The 21,193-nt window shown below is 41.1% G+C and overlaps 2 protein-coding genes across 5 annotated transcripts in view; one reads left to right on the top strand and one right to left on the bottom strand.

The window, feature by feature from the left end:
• The first annotated feature begins 244 nt into the window (after nt 1-244).
• On the top strand, nt 245-8,110 carry LOC101738585 (zinc finger protein 845). Its single transcript, XM_012694412.4, has 3 exons — nt 245-666; nt 1,102-1,236; nt 3,294-8,110. The coding sequence occupies exons 2-3, from the start codon at nt 1,112-1,114 to the stop codon at nt 4,891-4,893; spliced, it is 1,725 nt and encodes a 574-aa protein (XP_012549866.2). The 5' UTR covers nt 245-666; nt 1,102-1,111; the 3' UTR covers nt 4,894-8,110.
• Nucleotides 8,111-8,691: 581 nt separating this feature from the next.
• LOC101738454 (tau-tubulin kinase homolog Asator) overlaps nt 8,692-21,193 on the bottom strand; it is a 73,341-nt gene continuing 60,839 nt past the window's right edge. For all 4 annotated transcript variants that reach the window (XM_021350986.3, XM_012694373.4, XM_021350988.3 and 1 more), the window contains exons 23-31: nt 20,921-21,066; nt 20,421-20,565; nt 19,470-19,569; nt 18,529-18,603; nt 17,659-17,737; nt 16,095-16,209; nt 14,591-14,702; nt 13,756-13,897; nt 8,692-13,257 (exon numbers count right to left, since the gene is read on the bottom strand). In XM_021350986.3, coding sequence (XP_021206661.1) covers nt 13,756-13,897; nt 14,591-14,702; nt 16,095-16,209; nt 17,659-17,737; nt 18,529-18,603; nt 19,470-19,569; nt 20,421-20,565; nt 20,921-21,066 — 914 coding nt within the window. In that variant the 3' untranslated portion in view covers nt 8,692-13,257. The remainder of the gene's footprint in view (nt 13,258-13,755; nt 13,898-14,590; nt 14,703-16,094; nt 16,210-17,658; nt 17,738-18,528; nt 18,604-19,469; nt 19,570-20,420; nt 20,566-20,920; nt 21,067-21,193) is intronic.

Here is a 21,193-nt window from a genome sequence, read left to right as displayed (position 1 = left end):
CCTAATCTCTTAAGCCAGATAGAAATATCAGCACTGTCGATTGCACCTATAATTGAGGTGATGTCTGCCATGTACTTTTGTCAGTTTTTCAATTTTTTTATTGATGATCACTTTGTTGGTGCAACTAAATAAATAAATAAATTAAAACTATATATAAAAATAAAAGTAATGCCAACCCTAGCAAATTTCTCATTTCGTCCCAATTAACCGCAATTTTCGGGTAAATAGGGATTACACCTATTTTTGCATTTTTTGCTTAAACTGGAATGCTAGTTGCATAATTTTAAATTAGTTAACAAAGATGCCCCCAAGACTCAATCATTTTGATCCTGATATAGCATTATATACATCAACAACTACCTTAAAATTGCTCATAAAGTTGGAATTTGTCCCTAATCGCCCCATTTTACGGTACTCAATAATTTGTTATTGATATTTGATGGATGTCAAATCTACGTACAAACATAGTATTGCAATTTAAATAAAAGAACAAAAAAATCCCTTTAAGATTCTGGGTTTGCTATGTAATATATGGTGAACTTAACTACGACAGAGGATTCATTGATATTATTCCTATGTCTTTAACAAACATAATCCAAAAGCAAGATATTGTTTTTTTGTGAATCTTTCAACGCAGTCTTCAACAGTATCAAGGAAAAACACATGGTGAGTAGTTTATTAATTTGTTTTGGTCAATCAAACCGGTGCAAATATAATGCGAGCATTCGAAAAGTATGACAAACATTGGCAGCTCTAATTTCGGTTAAATACGAGAAAAACTTTGCAGAAAAACAACCAATTAAATCTAAACAAAAATTCGAGCTCATGTCTCAAAGTCAATGACAGCATTGATATTATGGTCTCAATGAACCTGGTGGCTACCGGGCGGCTTGTTAACTGGCTACTTACAACAAAAACAAAGTACAATTGTTATTCTAAATACAAGTTTAGAAACGGTCAGGGTTTATAGCACCGGTAGCTGCTTACTACTAGATCCAAAGTGTACGATCCGCAATATACATATTGTTTTATTTACAAAACTTGCAAAACTTGATTTAAAAAAAAAAGAATCGTAGTTATTTGTTATATTTAATATTTCAGAGAATCGAAAATGACTGAAGAAACAGATGAAAGTGTAAATAAGGAGAGTCATTTCATGAGCGTTTGGGTCAAATGTGAACCAGTCAATGGAGAGAACAGTGAATTGTCTGATGAAGAAATCGCTCCTGTAGAGAAGTAAATGATCTATAATGTTTTATTATACAAACTGAATATCTCTAACAATAGGAAGGTTGTTTATTGGCTTATACTTTGAGAGAAAAACAAGAGTTGTGAATATAATTGCACGACATTAACAATACACTTTGTTGACAGCTGTCGGTACTTGTGAACTACCAAACTATCGTTATCTTAACTGAATGATTTAATTGAGCTGGTGCAGTATTTAGATTTTCAATATTTGTATCTAATGCCTACTCTTAATTACTGTAATTGGTGATCTTAGGTGAACCCAATGGCACCATGAAGTTGCTGTATACCTCTGAGTACTGTACTCTTCGAAAACCATATTTGAAGAATAATATCTCATGATGGGAAGTGTAATGGTAAAGTGGCAATCGATGGATCATCTTGAACAGATTCTCAGAGCACTACCTATGGAACACATGATACAAAGAGAGAATTGAAGTTCCTCCCTAAACCAAGAGGTTCCAAATGATCCATGAGACCTTATGTTACAAGAGCTTATAGACATCGCTATGAAGAATGCCACCCATACTTAACACTCATATATATTCTATCTAAATTATGCAGCAATGACCCAGCTTCCTCAAGTCATTATTATTTCTCTATCATCAGTTGGAGTACCTACAAATTATTTTGTAATATAAACCCCTTTTTTTTTTTTTTCCGGGCCGAGGGCCGAACCTCCTACGAGGTCCCCGCGCCTAGGGGGCGCGCGGGGTATGTGAGACTCAACGATCTGCAGGTGTTGAGAGCAGACCGCGGGCCCAAGGAATTTAGGGCCCACCCACTAAACGACTCCCCTGCACTCTTACACCCGGCGTCCGATCTCCGTCCGGGGTCAAAACCCGGTCAGAGTAGGGGGGTTCCCGCGGTCAACACTACAACCAGACACGCGGCGCCACCCCGAGGACGCCCGACCGACGGGTCGTCGAGGCGTTAGTCGACGACCAACGACGTCAGTCTCCGCGGTACGGCGGCCCTTCAGGCCGCCCAGGCGATGCCGCTGGTGTTCCGGGATACCCCGCTGGGCTAGAACCAGCCTGCCGGGTCGGAACGCGATACACCGCCGACCGGGTTGCTCTTCCACAGTATGTTCGGCGACGACAGCGACGACGAAAATGCGGACCGCATCGCAGTCCGCAACCGCCGACGCGTCGTCCCGTCCTCCTGGTGCCAGCGCGCTAGAGTGACGGTAGCGTGCGGCGCAGTCTCAGCCCCCTTAAGTCGCCCCGTGACCATCACCGGGAGGAGACTGCCTCCTCATAGGGGCCGAAGCTGGACAAACGCCCTCCTCCGACCCCCGGCTCGACGACGGCGGCACGGCGCCGAGAGGAAGGAAGAGTTCTCCCTCTCCCGTTCCGCCGCCTCCTTCTGCGAGATGGTGGACTCGCAGAAGTCGAGCATCGCCTGCCAGGACTCATCGCTGCCGAGCATCGCAGCCACGACGGTCGGAAGCGACAAGTCCGGTCCTATTTTTGCAACGAGGACGCGGCGCTGCTCCGCGAAAGCGGGGCAGCACGCGAGCGTGTGCTCCGCCGTGTCCTCGTTGCAGCCACTGCAATGGTGGCACTTCGGCGTCGGCTCCCTCCGGGCGACGAGGTGCAGGTAGCGACCGAAACAGCCGTGTCCCGTGAGCACCTGCGTCGCTCGGAAGGTGAGACGTCCTCGGTCGCGATTCGCCCAGTCCCAGAGGACCGGGCGGATCGCCTCGACGGTCCGTCGCCCGTAGGCGGGGTCCGCCAGGCGGCGAGACCACGCCTCGAGCACGGCACGCCGAGATTGAAGCTTCCGCGCTCGAACTTCCGCCGCGCCGGGACGCGGCTCCCCCCTGGAGCGGAGATCACATCGCCACGCGTAATCCGCAGCAAGCGCCTCCGCTTCCAGGTCCCAGGGAGGCATCCCGGCGAGTAATATAAACCCCATACATTTACTTATTATTTCCTCAAATAAAAGTTAGGCAGTTACAATTAAGTATATCCAAGAAAAAATTGTTTTCTTGAAAAGTTATGAATGAAAACATTTTACATTGTCTATTTTGTATATTCCAGTTTACTGAACCTCCAATTAGTCGAAAGCGATAAGGACTGGACGAATTCTAAAAGAAGAAAAAATCGTTATAAACCAACCAAACTATTGAAATGCGATCATTGCGATTTTACGACCGTCTACAAAAACTCATTAGCCATGCACACTGTCAGACATACAAACATAAAACCGTATACGTGTAAACAATGCGATTACGCTACCAAATACACGTCCTGCTTGAGAAGGCACATGATAGTCGAGCATAAATGTACGGAGACTGGAGAGAAAATAATTACCCCCCTCAAATGTGCTTTGTGCGATTACACAACACTTTTCAAGGACAATCTGAACGCTCACAAGCGAAAACACAAGTCCGAAAAGCGTTACCAATGTGAGAATTGTACATATTCAACTTCGTACATCAACAATTATAAGAAACACAAAAAGAAGCATTCGAAAGAAATTGTCGAATTTAAATGTGACAAATGTTCGTTTGTAACAAAACATTCAGGTCACATACACAGGCATCTGTCTCAGATACATAACGAGATAACGGAGAAAGCAAAGAAATGTGAATTTTGTGATTTTACAACAATAGTTGGATGGAGATTGAACATACACAAGCAAAGGAGTCGCCAGAATGAAGTCATAAAGTGCGTTTACTGTGAATACCAAACTTTTTATAAATGCGAAAGCAAGAAACACAGTAATACACATTTCAAGGAAATCTACACGAAAAACTCACATAGAAATAAACATAATAATATTCAAGAACAAAATGTAGACGAAACTTTGAGTTTGAATCTCGGTGAGCAAAACCTTCCTTCAATCACGAATCAAACGAACCACAGCTCATACAATATCAACTCCTATACGAATACCAGTAATTACAGTCAAAACTATTCGAACGCTGAAGATTTTTTACCGAAAGAACTGTTAAATTACACGGAGATATCAAATGAATTACCGTTGACTTACAGCACCCCATATTCAGATAAAATCGACAAGAAAACCATTCAAGTATTGGACTCTAATGACAGAGAAAGACCATTTGGTTGTTCTCATTGCAATTACATATCGAAATTCAAGGCAACGGTGCAGAGGCACTATCAAAGACACCACACTGACGACAAGCGCCCGTACCACTGCTCCAACTGCGACTTCAAAACGAAGACCAAAGATCAGATAGCGTTGCACAACAAACGCAGCGCCTCATCCCTAGAAATGAGATGTCAGAATTGTGATTTCACAACGAATTTCAAATGCCAATTCGTTATGCATCAGCGCTCCCACTACACGTTCAAATGTGAACTGTGTAATTACACGTGTAAGCATAAGCATGAGATCGAGAAGCACGTGAGGACGATTCACATGGGCACAAAGCACCTGTGCAAGTATTGCGACTTCAAAACTCCTAAATTGGAAGCGCTGCTGTGTCACGAAGCATTGCACACCGGCAACAAACCGTTTAAATGCAAGTTGTGTGACTACCAGACTGTGAGGCTCTCCCTTTTGGACATACACGTCAGGAGGTACCACAGTGATTTGAAGGTAGTCAAACTTATTAGCGAGAGTAAAGTGCAATCCCTAAAGGTATCCGTTCCACCTGATGAATGTTCGTGAACTATATCTATTTTAATGATTGAAAGATTACTGGGAGCCCGGAGGCCTTTCCAGTCTCACTAGGACAAGTGAGCGAGCAAAGGCTCAGCCACGATGGGATCCATGTTTGTTAGATGCCGATTTGCCTACTACAAAGTAGAGATCTAAGACAGAGTGTATGTGTTAGTTCAGTGTACGTTGCCCATAGTACTATTTGTTTATTTTGTCCATGAATGGTAGGGTTTGTTAGTGAGGTCTATTAGATTTATAAGCAATGAGCGTGCGACGTAAGGAGAGGAAGGGTTCTTTGAGTAGTGTACCTGCTCTTGTCCAAAACACTAAGTTGCCGGTCAGTTATAGCTCACTCCCGAGTAGTTGAGTAACATGTGGCTGTCTGTCTCTGTCTATTTAGGTAGCCTTTGTTAAGAATTTATTTATTGCATGATTTTTTTATAGCAATATTGGTGATTTGACGATCCTAACCATTTGCTTGAAGTAGGGTGTTTTTTAATTGGCTTCGTGGCATAGTTTGGTTTGAATAGTGTTAAAAAAAGTATCGCCTTTAAAACCCTTTAACTGTCATGTAGGTTACCGGTGCCCTACGCGGCACACTGAAGTAATTGTACTTTTATGTTACTAATCCAGGCAGATTGCCTAGATTTGCGAAGGCAACCTCCTCCTTTTTGAAGTCGGTTAAAAACTTCTTAGTTCTCAATTCGACTATATGTTTTTTTATGTTTGTTACCTCATAACTTTTGACTATGTGAATCGATTTTGATGATCCTTTTTTTATTAGAAAGCTGAAGCTTCCCGTGTGGTCCCATTACAATTTAGTCCAGTTCTAATGATGGTATCCATGAGAAAACCATATAAGTCTTAAATTTGCATTAAGTACGTGCGCGACAAATAGATGAATAACTCAATAACTCAATATCACGCGAACCGATTTCGATGATTATTGTTTTTAGCGTATATTAATTTGTTGTGGAATATATTTTTTTTCTATTTGAAGTCGGTTTTTGTTAAAGCATAAAATATCTATTTACAATTATGTTTGTTAATGTATGTTTTAGACTTTTATATACAGAATCTATCTATATCTTAGAAATAGATTTAATCTCAGTATCGTTCGGATTCTTCTTTCCTAGAGTCTAGTAGACATTCTGTTGCCTTAGTAACAGAAATCGACATAATTACTTCAGTGCGCCGCGTAGGGCACCGGTGACCTACATGCGGGCTTACTAAGAGTGTCCAATAAAAGTGATAATGATTATGACGCAATTATGTTTTTTTGAATATATGTCATTTTATTTTTCGGCGCGGTCACCTATCAGGTTCAAACACTTTGTGTATCTTTTTTCTGAAGCTAAAATTTCCTTTTTAAAGAATCTTCTTCCTGATCGCCTAAAAATTACCTCTGCGACTAATGCGTCAATATTTTCAAATTTTAAGGCCCCTGAGATGTTTCTTTGGTTGCGGGAATAGGTAGAAATTACTAGAAGCTAGGATCGGTGAATATGGAGGATGTTCCATCAATTCCAAGCCAACTTCTTGAATGGCAGCCATCGCCGATGCGCTATCTTGATGAAACAAAACCTTAGTGAGCTTTCCACGCCGTTGCTTGCGTATTTCCTCACGCAACTTTGATATTTGTTCTGCGCACTAAGTCTTTGCAATAGTGATGCTGATTAAGGCATTCGATAATTATCACCCCTTGGCTGTTCCGAAAAAACAGCTATCTGACCAGCGGATGGAATCGTCTTATCCAACTTAAGATCGAGTCATGGACAGGCTTAGGGACCCTGGTAACCATACTCCGTCGAAAAGTCTGACGTGCAGCCTAACCCATACATCAGTCCGCTGAGTTTCTCGCCGGATCTTCTCAGCGAGTCGCGATTCCGATCCGGTAGTAGATTCATTCTCGAAGCAGCTGCACTTGAGTTGTTAGGTCTCCTTTGGAGGCGCTCGGGCAGCTGATAGCAAATCCCACCCCTTCTGGTTGAGTCCTTGCTCGTCCACCGGTCCTGGCGAAACTGGTAAGGCCACCGGGCCACCAGTAATTCTTCAACCATAAAAAAATAATGTTGAAGCCATGTTTCGTCCATAGTTATGAATAGAGCCAAAAATCGGTACCAGAACCTAAATCCAAAATAGCTTTGCGAAATCCTCAATCTCGTTTTTTGTGCGCGTCAGAAAGCTTTCAGGGCGACTGGTGAGCTGACACTTTTTCTCACACCTTCGTGTATAACTTCTTATAGAAATCTTCATTTCTTCTGCCATAAAACGAACAGTAAGACTACGCCAAGCCAATGTTTTAACTTTTTCAATCATTTGCTCACTCACTACCGATGTATGACGTCTCTTGCGGGGGTCGTCGTTAATGTTAGTTCATCTTCGCCTTGAACTCAGCACACTAACGCGTAACCCTAGAAAGTGGATGAGCACGCTCTTACGTTGCTCTTAAGTCTCGATTTACCAGCTCCGTAGTAAAAAAAATTAAGCGCATTTTATTTTATTGCTTAAGTTGGTGGACGAGCTCACGATCCACCGGGTGTTGAGTGGTTACCGGAGCCCATAGACATCGTAAGACATCGACAGACAACGTAAGTGCCGCCACCTACCTTGTGATTTGAGTTCTAAGGTCTCAGTTTTTACACTACAACGGCTGCCCCGCCCTTCAAACCAAAACGCATTACTGCTTCACTGCCGAAATAGGCTGGGCGGTGGTACCTGCCGTGCGGACTCACAGTAGTAGACACCAGTAATAAAATGTTTTATTACAGCGCGAACTTCAACTGTATAAATTTTTAAGACAGACAAAAAAAAAAGATTATTTCATTTACTATTATTGCACCTATCTAAAGTCTGGACTATGCCCGCCAGTTTTTATTTATTTTTCTTATCAAGGAGAATGTATCGCATTATCACTATATATTGAAAACCTCACGTAGCCCTCTCATAAAATCAGATCTAATAAATTATCGAAACGTATTTAATCGAAATATCGATCTGTCAAAGTAACTTAAATTAGAAGTGGTATTTTTTTTTTTAGGTATAGTTAAAATAAGTTAAAATAGTTATAGTTAATAAATTAGTAATAGTTGAATACTAAGTGATAATTTATAGGGCAGTTACGAGTATTTTGAAGCATAGAATAGTAATGGGTTGATTTAAATGATTTTGTAAATACATATCTACATCCAGATTATATTATTATTAAAGTTATATTTCAAAATAATTGGTTTTTATTTTGCGAAAATTCATCGATATTTACCTTGCTTTTTTTCTACCGCTCGAGGTTTGATATGGCAGGATTATGTGGAAGCTGTTTTATATACGGGTTTTCAATGGTTGCGGCTTCTGTGTGGTTTTACGTAATATCCAGAATATTACTGTTCTCTCTTTGGTACTTGCGTGTTGTAGACAAAATGAGAATGTTATTGAATTTAAAATTACAATTTTTTTTTATACATATAGTACCTGTACATTTTAACTTTAGCCCATTGAGTTTCTCGCCGGATCTTCTCAGCGAGTCGCGATCCGGTAGTAGATTCATTCGCGAAGCAGCTGCTCTTGAGTTGTTTAGGTCTCCTTCGGAGGCGTTCGGGCAGCTGTTAGCTAATCCCATCCCTCCTGGCTGAGCCTTTGCTCGCCCACCTGCCCTGGTGAAATTGGAAAGGCCTCCGGGCCACCAGTAAATGCGCTTTCCATTGCGCGGTCGTTCTAACAACTTACGTATTTGACGTGACGACATAACCACGCCCGTACTGGTACCAAATTCACAGACGCCAAGGAAACTGACCAAATAAAACCACAATACAAGGACAAAATTACCTTTTATTAAATGTCATTGTGCATTCGGTAAACATATAAAAAAAAATACATTGCAAATGAACGAACGAGACGAGCGTGCGACATTTTAACGTAAATAACTTTAAACTGCCATATACATACATGCGGACTTAAATATTAATGTATCTAACAAAATAATATAGACACCTGTAAGGAATTACGTTTTCGACACCACAGCCAACTCTGTTGTCATTTAAAAAAAAAGATTCAAACATGTCTTCAACTTCCCGCCTCTCGCTTTGACACTTGACAGTAACTGACAGAATAGAACTCGTTTCATTAAATGCTATCAAAATTTATAACGCTGCTTTTATTTGAATATTTTTTCATTATTGCTTAATTTTTAACAACATTCATCTCGAAAAGCTTATTTTTACGCTATAATGAAACTGTGATGACAGCGTCGTACCTAATAATAGAAGGCCCTTACGTTATATTGGATCACGGCGGTGACATCCTAAGCCGATATGTGCATATTTTGTTACTTAACAAACATCACCATAAAATTCTAAGTTACATTCGGTTAATTTCTAACAAAGTAAATAACGCCTCCAAATCGACGTTTAACAATATAGCTTGAGACAGTCGGATCACGGTTGATTATGAGACGTTCTAAAATGGGCATTTCGATCGTTTTGGCTCTGATGTCGCGTTAGATAAATCGCATGCGTTGCTTAAAAACAAAAGCGCAATCACGCTAGATTCAAATAAACATGATTTCCCGTACAGGCGTCCGTGTGTATGCCCCAACGACTGAGTGAGAACACAATTGAATTGTTTATTTAATCCTTTCACTGTTGTGTAGGCCACCGGTGCCCTACGCGGCGCACTGAAGTAATTATGTCGATTTCTGTTACTAAGACACCGGAATATCGAGTAGACTCCGGGAACGATACTGATAACGAATCTATTTATAAGTAGAATTAAAGTATTGTATTTATTTAATTGCAATTTTTATATTAGTAGTTGATAATTTTAATTTTAATAATTTTAATACAATTTCATTTGATTCGATTAGATTTTTATTCTTAGTAATTCTGATAAATTGTAATTTTAATTGTACGGTATTTTGATTTAATAATTATGTAATTGTATGTGAACATTTATGGGCTTAAGTTGCCTGAGGTAAACGCATTTCATTCATTTTCATTTCATTATAGTTAGGCAATCCAGGCGCTTTGTATAATTCCATTTATACCATTTCCATTTATTGATAACTTTTTTTTGTTGCCCTTGTAGGCAGACGCGCATACGGCCCACTTGATGGTGAGTGGATACCGTTGCCCATGGACGTCAGCAATGCCAGGGGCAGAGCAAAGCCGCTGCCTACCGCTTAATACTCTCCACAAGTCTCATTTGAAGAAGGACATGTCATAGCGCTCGGGAAATGCCGTGGAGGGGAGCTCATTCCAAAGCCGGATGGTACGTGGCAAAAAAGATCTCTGGAAACGCGCTGTGGATGAACTCTGCTCCGGTGGTGGGCGGTGCGATGTAATAACGAGATGATTGTATCATCTCGAACAAATCAACGACATTTCTTGAATTTTTCATTACCGATGTATAACAATAGGCTTTACTTAAACAGTCAACTGTGTGTCAATCATATTTCTGTTCTCACTTAATCGTTATGTACGTGGGATATTATATATACACAGATATATCGATATTTAACATCATCATTATATACATTATTCATAGTATGACAAAAATATGTTTCTAAATATTGTATTTATTTTATTTTTATTCCCTAGAAGACGGAAGTCGCATTAGACTAGAACGTTTGACAGAAAAAACCGCGCTAATTTATATTTGAGGCAGCCAGCGCAAAATTGGCCTAAGCTTATCATAGTTAGTATGGAGTTAATGAGGGCCGAATTTACTTTTACACCGCTTCGTAGGCAAAGACAATACGCGCGAAAATAATGTTTACAACGCTATCTGTTATCTATCACTGAAACTAGGGATAGGTCGGTTTTGGCGTCAAAATTTCTTTTGTTTCAGATAAATTGCTATTTAGAAGCACCAATTTTGAAAAATTGTGGGTTAGGCCACTTTTACGATGATGGCCTCATTTTTTGTATGAATTGTAAAGGCCATACAGAAATTCAATCAGATTAACACTAAGCATACCATAGCGGGCCAAGTGACGCAATTTGAACGTATGCATTGTAAATTCACATAACAACTTATGGCTTTTTCACGTTTGACTCCATGATTTTTCTTACCAATTGATCTACAGCAATTATATTTTATTTTTATTTGTTTATTTTGGTACGGTAGAAATAGGTACCAGTAAGTGTTGGTATGATTAGTGTTAATGAAATGCAAGTATTGATTTGCGTGGAAACGAAGTGTTTGCATACAGGCGCGGCATTATCCAATCGTAATGTTCCACATTAACTCTAAAATTAAAACCGGTGTTGCAATGTTCGGTGAGCAACGAGCTGCGGACGCTGGCAGCACCAAGCTCGGTGTTGCCAGCCAAATAAATACAAACAAAACGTAGCAACACCTTCTCGAAGACCTTATTACCTATTCATTTATATATTTCGTTTATAATTATCATAACGAATTTGTTGTTTTAAAACTAAACTAAACAGCGAGACTAGAACGTAATGGCGTCTAAACATCATTTCACATGATAATATATATATATATATATATTTTACTGAACTTTTTAAGGAAATTTATCACCATTTTCACAGACGTAAACTTGATGAAAGCTACCGCATCATTTAAAAAATATATTTATAATATAACGTTAAAATTTACGTTGTTCATTTTATATTATAATATTTTTATTTATTTTTGTTTGTAAACGCTAAATTATTTAATTAGATACAAAACACGTAACGTTGTTCAAAGGATTTGACTTAAATTGTACTTTCATTTTGAACGACCAATTGTTTCTATTGGGATCACGAATCGTGCCATAGTCGGAAGTCGTTTTTGGCGAACTTACGGAAAACATTCAAAGCTCCATCGAGCTTAAAACGCGTTTCAAGACTTACTCAATATTGAACACATATCGAGGGGCGAAAGGATATTTGGTTTAAGTGAAAATTTTGCAACATTACAGGAGAGCAATTAAAAATTTAGATTTATATCATTAAAAAAAACTTCTTCAGCTATTTGAATAGATTAAACTTAATGGAAGTTCTGAACCAAGCTTAGATGGGTGGACGAGCTCACAGCCCACCTGGTGTTAAGTGGTTACTGGAGCCCATAGACATCTACAATGTAAATGCGCCACCCAACTTGAGATATAAGTTCTAAGATATCAACTATAGTTACAACGGCTGCCCCACCCTTCAAACCGAAACGCGTTACTGCTTCACGGCAGAATTAGGCAGGGTGGTAGTACCTGACCGCGCGGACCCACAAGAGGTCCTACCACCAGTAAAACGCATATTTAATTACAAAGATAAATGTCGCGTGTTAAGCGAAATGTCGTTCAAGCCAAACAGCTTTTCACCCCTCGATAAGTATGTTTAAATTTTTTAATGCTACCCCCCATAATGTGTCTTATATATATCGGAGAGCTGTGAAGTCAAATGCTTGTTGAAAATCATAGATTCATTCTCCTCTATACACCGAATGTTTTTTGAATCTGCCACAAATTCTGGACCGTGTATTTTTGTGTTTTGCCCTTAGAACTTTAGACCTTAGAACCCATAACTCAAGGTGGGTTGTGCATTTACGTTGTACATGTCTATGGGCTCCAGTAACCACTTAACACCAGGTGGGCAGTGAGCCCGTCCACCCATATAAGCAATAAAAATATATATAGTAATAATAGAACGTTTGTATGTCCGTTTGTAAGCAGCTCGTCCGATTGCGACATAATCTGGTACAGTTGTTATCCGGGGAAGTCCCGTTATAATACCGTTGGTGTATGATAGGGGGCGCGCAAATTGTCCTAACCAATTTCACTGCGTTTCATTAGTACTTTATGGTGCACACTATACTCTATGCAAGTATTTGGATTCAGAGGGGATTTCATTAAAAAATATTATCGAAAAAAAAAAACTACCCACAAATCCAGATAAAAGCAATTTCGGGAGACAGCGGATCAAACTTTATGCTTCTGACTTCATGAGCTTTTTTTAAAGCTTTTTAATATGTTTTCGAATGGCGAAGACTAGAATACTGTACAGTCGATGCTAAGCGAAGAACAAGATCGGATTCGCTCCAGCCACGCGTCGACGGACTGCCGATGCGAAGCCAGTCCGCACGTAAAGTCATGCATGCTCTCCAATCGCACTTTAGTAACGAGCAGACCGCTCTGCCGACGCTAAGTCGAGAAGCGTAAAAACATATCTACAAACACATTACGCGTCTTTCTTCAAAAAAATCACCATTTACAGTGCCTCAACGATAAAATTAAACATTTACAATCGAGATTCGCGTACACGCCCGGCGATATTAAGCGGTCCCCGTGTCGGACCGCCGAGGGGACAGTTTGCTGTCACACGTTTATACAAGTCCGAGGTCCGGGGGGGTCCTTCTTCGCTGTGACGTCATCAAGAGATCCTGTCGAGATAGATCGATAATAGTGTACCAGTGGTTGTCCAACGGTCGAAACTCGACCATAATCATTAATTAAAATTTTAACTTTGAACATTATTATTGTTCTATTGTCAAATACTTTACTGGTCAAAGATTTTTAATCACAAATTTCGTCAAGGCTATAGACAATTAATAATAAAGATAAACAATAATAATCTATAATAATTTCACAACAGACTTTAAATAATAACAAAAGTTTGACTGTAAACAAAGATGTGTTGTGTCAAATGCATGGTTAGTATGTGTAATGTTTTTTTTATTGCTTAAAAGTATTTTTAACGCATAATTTTTAAAAAAATTAGCATTATGCACTTCTTCTCTATATTCTGTATAAGTGTGGAAAACTTCATACTCCTCCGTCCGCGCAATTTTCGTAAAAAGGGATACAAAGTTTTTGCTTCACGTATTAATATATAGATTCCGGGTATATTATTGCAGGGGAAGATGGGTCTGTGTACGTACCTAGGGGGCGATGGATAGCGGGCGGAAGCGGCGGGCGCGCGCGGCGTTGTGCGGCGCGCCGGCGGACGCGGGGGGCGCGGCGGCGGGCGCAGGGGGAGCGGGGGGCGGGGAGCCCGACGACGAGGAGCTGTGCGCGCCGGCCCTGCGGACACCCCCTTCCTACACTACGGGGACTTCGGTCTCAAGACGCCCTCACCCATAGTGCTCATCGTCTGTGCGGCAACAGAAGCTCGCTCCGAGACATGCGGACCAGCAATGCAGTGAGCCCTACTAAAGCCGCTCTGAGCTCCGATGAGGAATAGTTGCCTGGCTGTGTTAACGCGAATGCGCGCATATGTAATCTGATCACATTCACAGAATCCGTTACGCACATTTTTTTGTTATTGCTTAGACAGCTGAACTAGGTCACGGTTCATCTGGCCCACTTTTACTGGTGATAGGACGTCTTGTGAGTCCGCGCGGGTAGATACCACCATCCTGCCTATTTCTGCCGTGAAGCAGTAATGCGTTTCGGTTTGAAGGGTGGGGCAGCTGTTCTACTACACTGAGACCTTAGAACTCATATCTCAAGGTGGGTGGCGGCATTTACGTTGCAGATGTCTATGGACTGCGGTAATACCAGGCGGGCCGTGAGCTCGTCCACCCATTTATACATTAAAAAAAAAGTGGCTGGCAAACTTGAGGTCTGCGTCTCAATCGTAAAGTGATTGTGTGAATTTTAATATCATCACATTTCACGAGTACACTACCCACACACACACACATAAATTTGAGGAAACTTAGATACATAGACTCGGTTCTTAAGCGCGTGGTGGTGGTCCCGGGTGGGGCTCACCTGGGGTGCTGCTGCGGCTGCCGGTGCCGCGGTCTCGCGAACCGAAGGTTCAGCTCCCGGGCGGGGTCCGCGGCGTACTTCTCATTCGCATTCTGCCTTCGTCTCCTCAATGCTGCAAGGAATATTTATAGTTTAGTCTACTGTTTTAAATAAAGCTTACTATAAAGTCAATGGTTATCTAGAACAGCCTTTCCCAAAGTGGGCGATAAAGCCCCCTTGTGGGCGCTGCATGCCTAAGGGGGGGCGTTAAGAGACCCAGAAAAATATGGGGGCGTTGTGTAGAGGCTTGGGAGACGATTTGTAATAACATCTAGGAGGACTCTTAAACACCGACTGAGCTATTGTTATAGTGGTTTGTAACTAGGTGAAAAAATGGGGGCACTAAAATTGAATTTATTCTCAAAGTGGGCAGTAGACAAAATAAGTTTGGGAACTGCTGATCTAGAAGATTGCACAAAGTGGGAATGAGTTGCTCGCTCCGGGCATTTCAATATTGCAATAATTGTTACGTTATAATTACACGTTGTAAAAATGAATATTTAAAAAATAATATTTATTAAAAAAAAAACATGCCCGCTGAGTTTCTTGCCAGTTCTTCTCTGGACGGAGGCTAGTATTTGTGAATTGGCGGTAGTTCTTTTTGACGTTCAACAAGTGTGTATTTTCATGTATGTTGAATAAAAAAAATTTGACTTGTTTTTGAAATGGATCTAAAAGCTTGGAGCTCATGAAGGAAGCGCAGCAGGAATAAAAACAATCACAATTTCATCTCGTTTCGCTTCACATCAATATTAATACGACAGACTATGAATGTAAAGAAAAACCTTTATTAAGGAAAATTGTTTAGTTTTTAAAAAGGATTTTTAAAAACTAAACACTTGTTTAGTTTAGGATTATTAAAAACTTAAACAATTCAACAAAACAATCAGTATTATGGAGTTAAGTCTGTCATTGAGTAAATAGAGAGTTCAGTTTTAGTATTATTAGATATAAATAATATCTATCTGTTATAATTATTTAGTATACCAAGTTACTTAGAGACGGTTTGATTTTATAAACTGATAGAATACATGTGTAAAGAAAAACTTTTATTGTTTAAAACTCTTTAGTTTTTAAAAGGAAGAAAACATCGAACGGACCACCTGAAGCGAAGCGGAAGAAACGAATTGGGAGTTTTAAAGTATTTGTGAAGTGCTTAAGTGTTCTAAGTGTTGAATACAGTTTTTAGTTGTACTTTGGTGGAATTTTATTTATCCCGAACCTCAGCGCGTAACATTATTACTGCTTACGAAGCAGTATAAAAGTACATTCAAACCTCATTATCTCCATACTAACTATGATATTATGCTTAGGTCACTTTTGCGCTGACGGCCTCAGTTACAAAGATAAATGTCGTGTGTTAAGCGAAATGTAGCTTAAACTAAACAGCCTTTCAACCCTCGATATGAGGACCATAGTTGGATTGAGTTATTGGGCGGTTGTGGGTGCGGTCGGTGGGCCTCACCGGGCGTGAGGTCGGCGCAGAGCGGTCCGTCGCCGCTCCAGGAGGCGCACTTGGCGAGGCGGTGCTCCGCGCTGGCCACGGGGATGCGCGACGTGCTGGCGCTGCCTGATGATCGCTGGAAGTCAAAGTGGAACTCTTCAAGCGTCAGGGCAGAGGAGTCGTGTTCTTTTTTTTTTTGTTTTTTTTTTCGTACCTATGCTGATAGCCTTGAGAGGCTATTTCAGCTTCGCCCTAACATGTAGACGAGCTCACGGGGCTCAAACCGGAGTGTTGATAACACTGGCCCTAGCAAGAGCAGTGCTTCGCAGAATCTACCACCGGATCGGAAACGCGACCCACTGAGAAGATCCGGCGAGAAACTCAGTGGGCTGGAGTCGTGTGCCGCTTCCTTTCTTTGGGAGCTTCAGGGAAACGATACGAATTCGACGGACGTGGCTTTTTAAATGTGTCCAAAAATTTATTTTCAATCTCAGTAAGTTCCAACTATTCGATTTGGATAAATTTCGTTTCGTTTCATTTCGTAATTCTTCTAATGAATAATAAAACTAGCTGGATGTTCTACGTTCCCTTTGCCTTTAACTTTAGTGAAATTTTAATTATTCTCATATCACACTAAGCTTTTTACTGTATAAAATTCTGTTACGTTCAATGATACATTAATTCATTAACAAAAAACAGATTCTGTGCTTCTTAACCGACTTCACAAAAAACGAGTTTTTATCTCAGAACTATTTTGCAGTAGCAGACGACATGTCCGGGAGTTTTTAATAAATGCATAATTAATTGACTTTCACCACTTTCATGATGTACTCATTTTATTTTGACTTTTTGGTGGGAACGCGAGGAGTGAAGTTGTGTGATTTGTTTAATTTGTTTAATTTCCTCTGTTTAGTGTTTCTTCAGGTTTAAATGTGTAATAACGGCGGTTTATTAACTGTTTAATATCTGTGAAAGTGCACAAATGTGGGAAAATGAAACAAAGCCGCTGGACGTAACTTCTCGGGATCCTCCAAAAATTCAACTGAAAAAATCTCAGTAAACGACCGCCATTTTACTGAGATTATGTTTCATCCCATATCATCTCATTTCGTTTTCATTTCATTTCATAACATCATTTTTAATATAAAAAAGTTTTCATTAAAATTAAAATATATAATATATATAAATAAATATATATATAAATAAATATTTACTAACAATCACATCACGTTAACTGGTCCCGTGCTAAGTTTGCAAAGAACTTGTATTACAGCTAACAGATAACGGAAATAAATGTAAGATTTTTATTATAGACATACATATATTTAACACACATCCATAAAGCTGGAAAATACATTTTATATTTATCATACAAATATCTCCTCTTGGCGGGATTCGAACCCGCGACCCCCTTGTGCAGTGACAATGTCACTTACCACTGCACCAGACGGCCGCAAAATAAGACTTGACCTAAAGTTCTTAGTTACCAAGTCATAAAAAATATTTAAAAGAAATATCATTTTATTTTGAAGTCTTTTTTCCTTTTTTTAAATCTCGTATAACGTTTGTAATTTAACCGACTTACATCTCTCAGGCTCTGGGAGGCGTCGCCGGCGCCGCTGGTCGCCTCCCTGATGTCCCTCTTGATAAATGCTATGCAGCTCCTGGGGACAGATTAGCGTTCGTATCGGCTCTATGTCTGCCCCCCCCCCCCTCCGGGCACGAGTCGGAGTCTCCGCCCCCCGACCGCGACACGTGCCCAAGGAGTGATACATAAATACAATCGCTTTATTAATTCGACCCGATATCCAGACTAAGATCAAGAGGATATAAAAAATATTATTTTAATTTGTACATACTTATATTTTTATTGTATTTTTGAGTTTTATTGTACTTAGATTTCACGGTTAGCCAAAAGAGATTGCTATAATGGAGAAGGTTGCCTTTGAAGCAGTGCCTTTGTACATAATTTTCCTATTACTCTGTACTACGTCTTCTTTTCTGTGTGTACATAAATAAATAAATAAATAAGGTTGGCGTTTTTTTTTATTTTTTTTTTATTGCTGAAGTAGGTGGACGAGCTCACGGCCCACCTGGTGTTAAGTGGTTATTGAAGCCCAACAACGTAAATGCGCCACCCATCTTGAGATATAAGTTCTAAGTTCTCAGTATAGTTACAACGGCTGCCCCACCCTTCAAACCGAAACGCATTACTGCTTCACGGTAGAAATAGGCAAGGCGGTGGTACACATAGGTTCGCCACAATAACGAGACATGAGTCAGTGGGGGGCCCACCCACATTGCGTCCCCCGGGGCGGGGTCGCCATTTAAGTGGGGTTCGGCTCCAGTGAGCAGTTTGTCTGTCCGCTGCCACTCCGACCTTGCAGTCCTTTGGGTTATTTTATAGACATTGTCTCCATAGCTTCATGATATGGAAGCTACACAGTGCACGCACCTGTCAGGCACTGAGTCCAGCTTGGTGCGCTCCACGGCAGGGCTGTGGCTCTTCTCGACGCTGCGTGTCGAGGACCTGGGGGCAGACCGAGGTGTTACATACAGGGTGTGTTGTAAAACATTCATTTTTTTTTAAACCTAGCTGTTTCATTCACCCAAACTAGTAGGCGAGCTCACGGGGCTCAAACCGGGAGTCTACCACCGGATCGGAAACGCGACCCACTGAGAAGATCCGGCGAGAAACTCAGTGGGCTGTGTCTGTGGGTTAATTTACTCATCGAGCCCTTTGTCGAAAGCGACGGGTTCGGCGAGAACGGTGACCGGTGCTTGAGGTACATAAAAGCACCGTTAGTGGATCGGGAGGAAATTACGTGTTTATTGCGACGGTCGGGATCGTTCGGTCCATAGGGTCGGGTATGTAATTACCGACGGCCATGACAAGAGGGTTTTCATGTCGTGCTGCCTTCTCAAAGTAACGATATGATGACGACTGTAGATACTGACTGAGTCAAGCTCCAGGTCGTCATGGAGAGCCATGTTCCTTAGGAACCATAATATTACATACACATTTGGGTCTTGCAATTTTTTCAGCATCAGATCGAAGTCTTATTTGTGTATCATGGCTATATAGGATTGCTTTGCGAAGGTAATAGTGGTGGGATCTACCCGTGCGACTTGCGATTCCCCCGCCACCGGTTAAAGAGATCCTTACACATACCTTGAGCCCCAGCATCACCCTTCCGGTTTGAACTCTCTTCAACTATGTTACTGTGCTTATGACGTGTCCTTATTCCCTGGCATTCTTAACAGGCGACAATAGCCGCTTACCAAATATGCAATTCGCTAATAAAACTACTATTTGTTTAAGTCTAACAACAGTGTCTAGAATCGAACCCATATTGATGCGATAGCCGAGTTCACTGACTCGTTCAATGAGCGTACCGTTTGTCTCTCTGGTGCTCTGTGGCGTCGTAGTAGACCGACGCCTCCTCGTGGTTCGGTCTCAGGCCTTCGCCCCCGCACACTACAGAGTGAATTTTAACTGGAATAAAAAAGAAAAAAAGGATACCATAAAACAACACGCTGTACAATTCCCTTAGCATAATAATACAGGGTGTGTATCATTTGAACGAAAAATAATAATGATAACAATTTGTTTCTCTAACCTTCTTATATATCTATAATGATATGGAATATTCCAGAATGAATGAACAGTAAAAGGCTTAGTTGCGTTTTCTGTAATATACTACGAAAACAACATTTAAAGCCTTTAATTTCTTTTTCAATTAATATTTTTTAATAAATTAATTATGCAAAAAAACACTCTACTGAATGGTGAGTGAATACGTATAAGAAAAATATTTTTTATAAAACTAAAGAGTTTTAAAGGTTTTAAATACTATCAAAAACAAATCTAACTGTATTATTGTACATAGGTATTTATTTGAACACGACTCATCTCGAGTTTAGTAACAAACAGAAGATCCTCCACCGAGCTAGTGTCTGAGCACAGTACACCGATGGTCCAATTTTTATTTTTTATTGCTTAGGTGGGTTGACGAACTCACAGCCCACCTGGTGATAAGTGGTTACTGGAGTCCATAGACATCTACAACGTAAATGCGCCACCCACCTTGAGATATCAGTTCTAAGGTCTCAAGTATAGTTACAACGACTGCCCCACCCTTCAAACCGAAGCGCATTACTGCTTCACGGCAGAAATAGGCAGGGTGGTGGTACCTATCCGCGTGGACTCACAAGAGGTCTTACCACCAGTAATAAAAGATACAATTTGTTCGGATCTTGTATAGTTTTTATTTATGCTGTAGTTTGTGCTATTATTTCTTGAAAATTGATTTAAAATAATTCGAATCTAATCTGTCTTGTACTGACCGGAGTGGTGGGGCGAAGCGCTGTCGTGCGGGGCCGGCCTGACCCGGATCTCGAGCCGGCTGGAGACCGTGGCGCCCTCCGCCTCGCAGGGCTTCGCCGGGCGGACTTCAGCCCCGGGCGCGGAGTTGCTCGAACTCGACAGACTCTGAAAGTTTCACTAATTTAGGTACTTTACATTACACTTACACAGTATTCTGAGCACTTTAATTTAGCGCTTGAATTTTGTATAGTGACGTCATTAATATTTGATTCGTGTGCAAAGATAGGGTTTACAAAAAAACAAAACAGACGGAGGGTAAAAATAGACGGAGAAAGATCGTGCCAGAGAAGGGTTGTCTTAACGGGTACTTAACGGTAGGCAGCGGGTTGGCTCTGCTCCTGGCATTGCTGAAGTCCATGCAGTGAAGTCCACGACGGTAACCACTGACCATCAGGCGGGCCGTATGCTCGTCTGCCTACAAGGGCAATAAAAAAAATCCTCGGCAGTGAGGATTACGTACGGGCAGCGTGCGTGCGCGCGGCGGCGGCGTGGCGGGCGCGCGCGTCATCCTGGCGGCGACGCCCCGCATCACGTCCACACGGTACCCGACGCCGTCGAACGACGCCTGCTGCACCAGCGGCGCGCTCAGCGACCTGATGTGCTCACCTGACGACACACGAATAGCTCTTAACAAAAGAGGCATAAATAAGGTTGTGTTTTGATAATAATTTATTTAAATTTAATTTAGTCGATTATTACAGCCCGGTCACACATGGTCTCCGTTTTGTCGGAT

This window comes from Bombyx mori, chromosome 23 (assembly GCF_030269925.1).
Source record: "Bombyx mori chromosome 23, ASM3026992v2".
In the NCBI taxonomy this organism is placed as follows: domain Eukaryota; kingdom Metazoa; phylum Arthropoda; class Insecta; order Lepidoptera; family Bombycidae; genus Bombyx; species Bombyx mori.
Note: the sequence above shows the minus strand (reverse complement) of the source record. Positions and strands in the feature narration are given on the sequence as shown.

Bases quoted from the DNA above. Each gene is read 5' to 3' on its own strand.
- LOC101738585 (XM_012694412.4), top strand. From the start codon at position 1,112: ATGACTGAAGAAACAGATGAAAGTGTAAATAAGGAGAGTCATTTCATG. The intron at 1,237-3,293 runs GTAAATGATCTA...TGTATATTCCAG, and splicing joins GAAATCGCTCCTGTAGAGAA to TTTACTGAACCTCCAATTAG.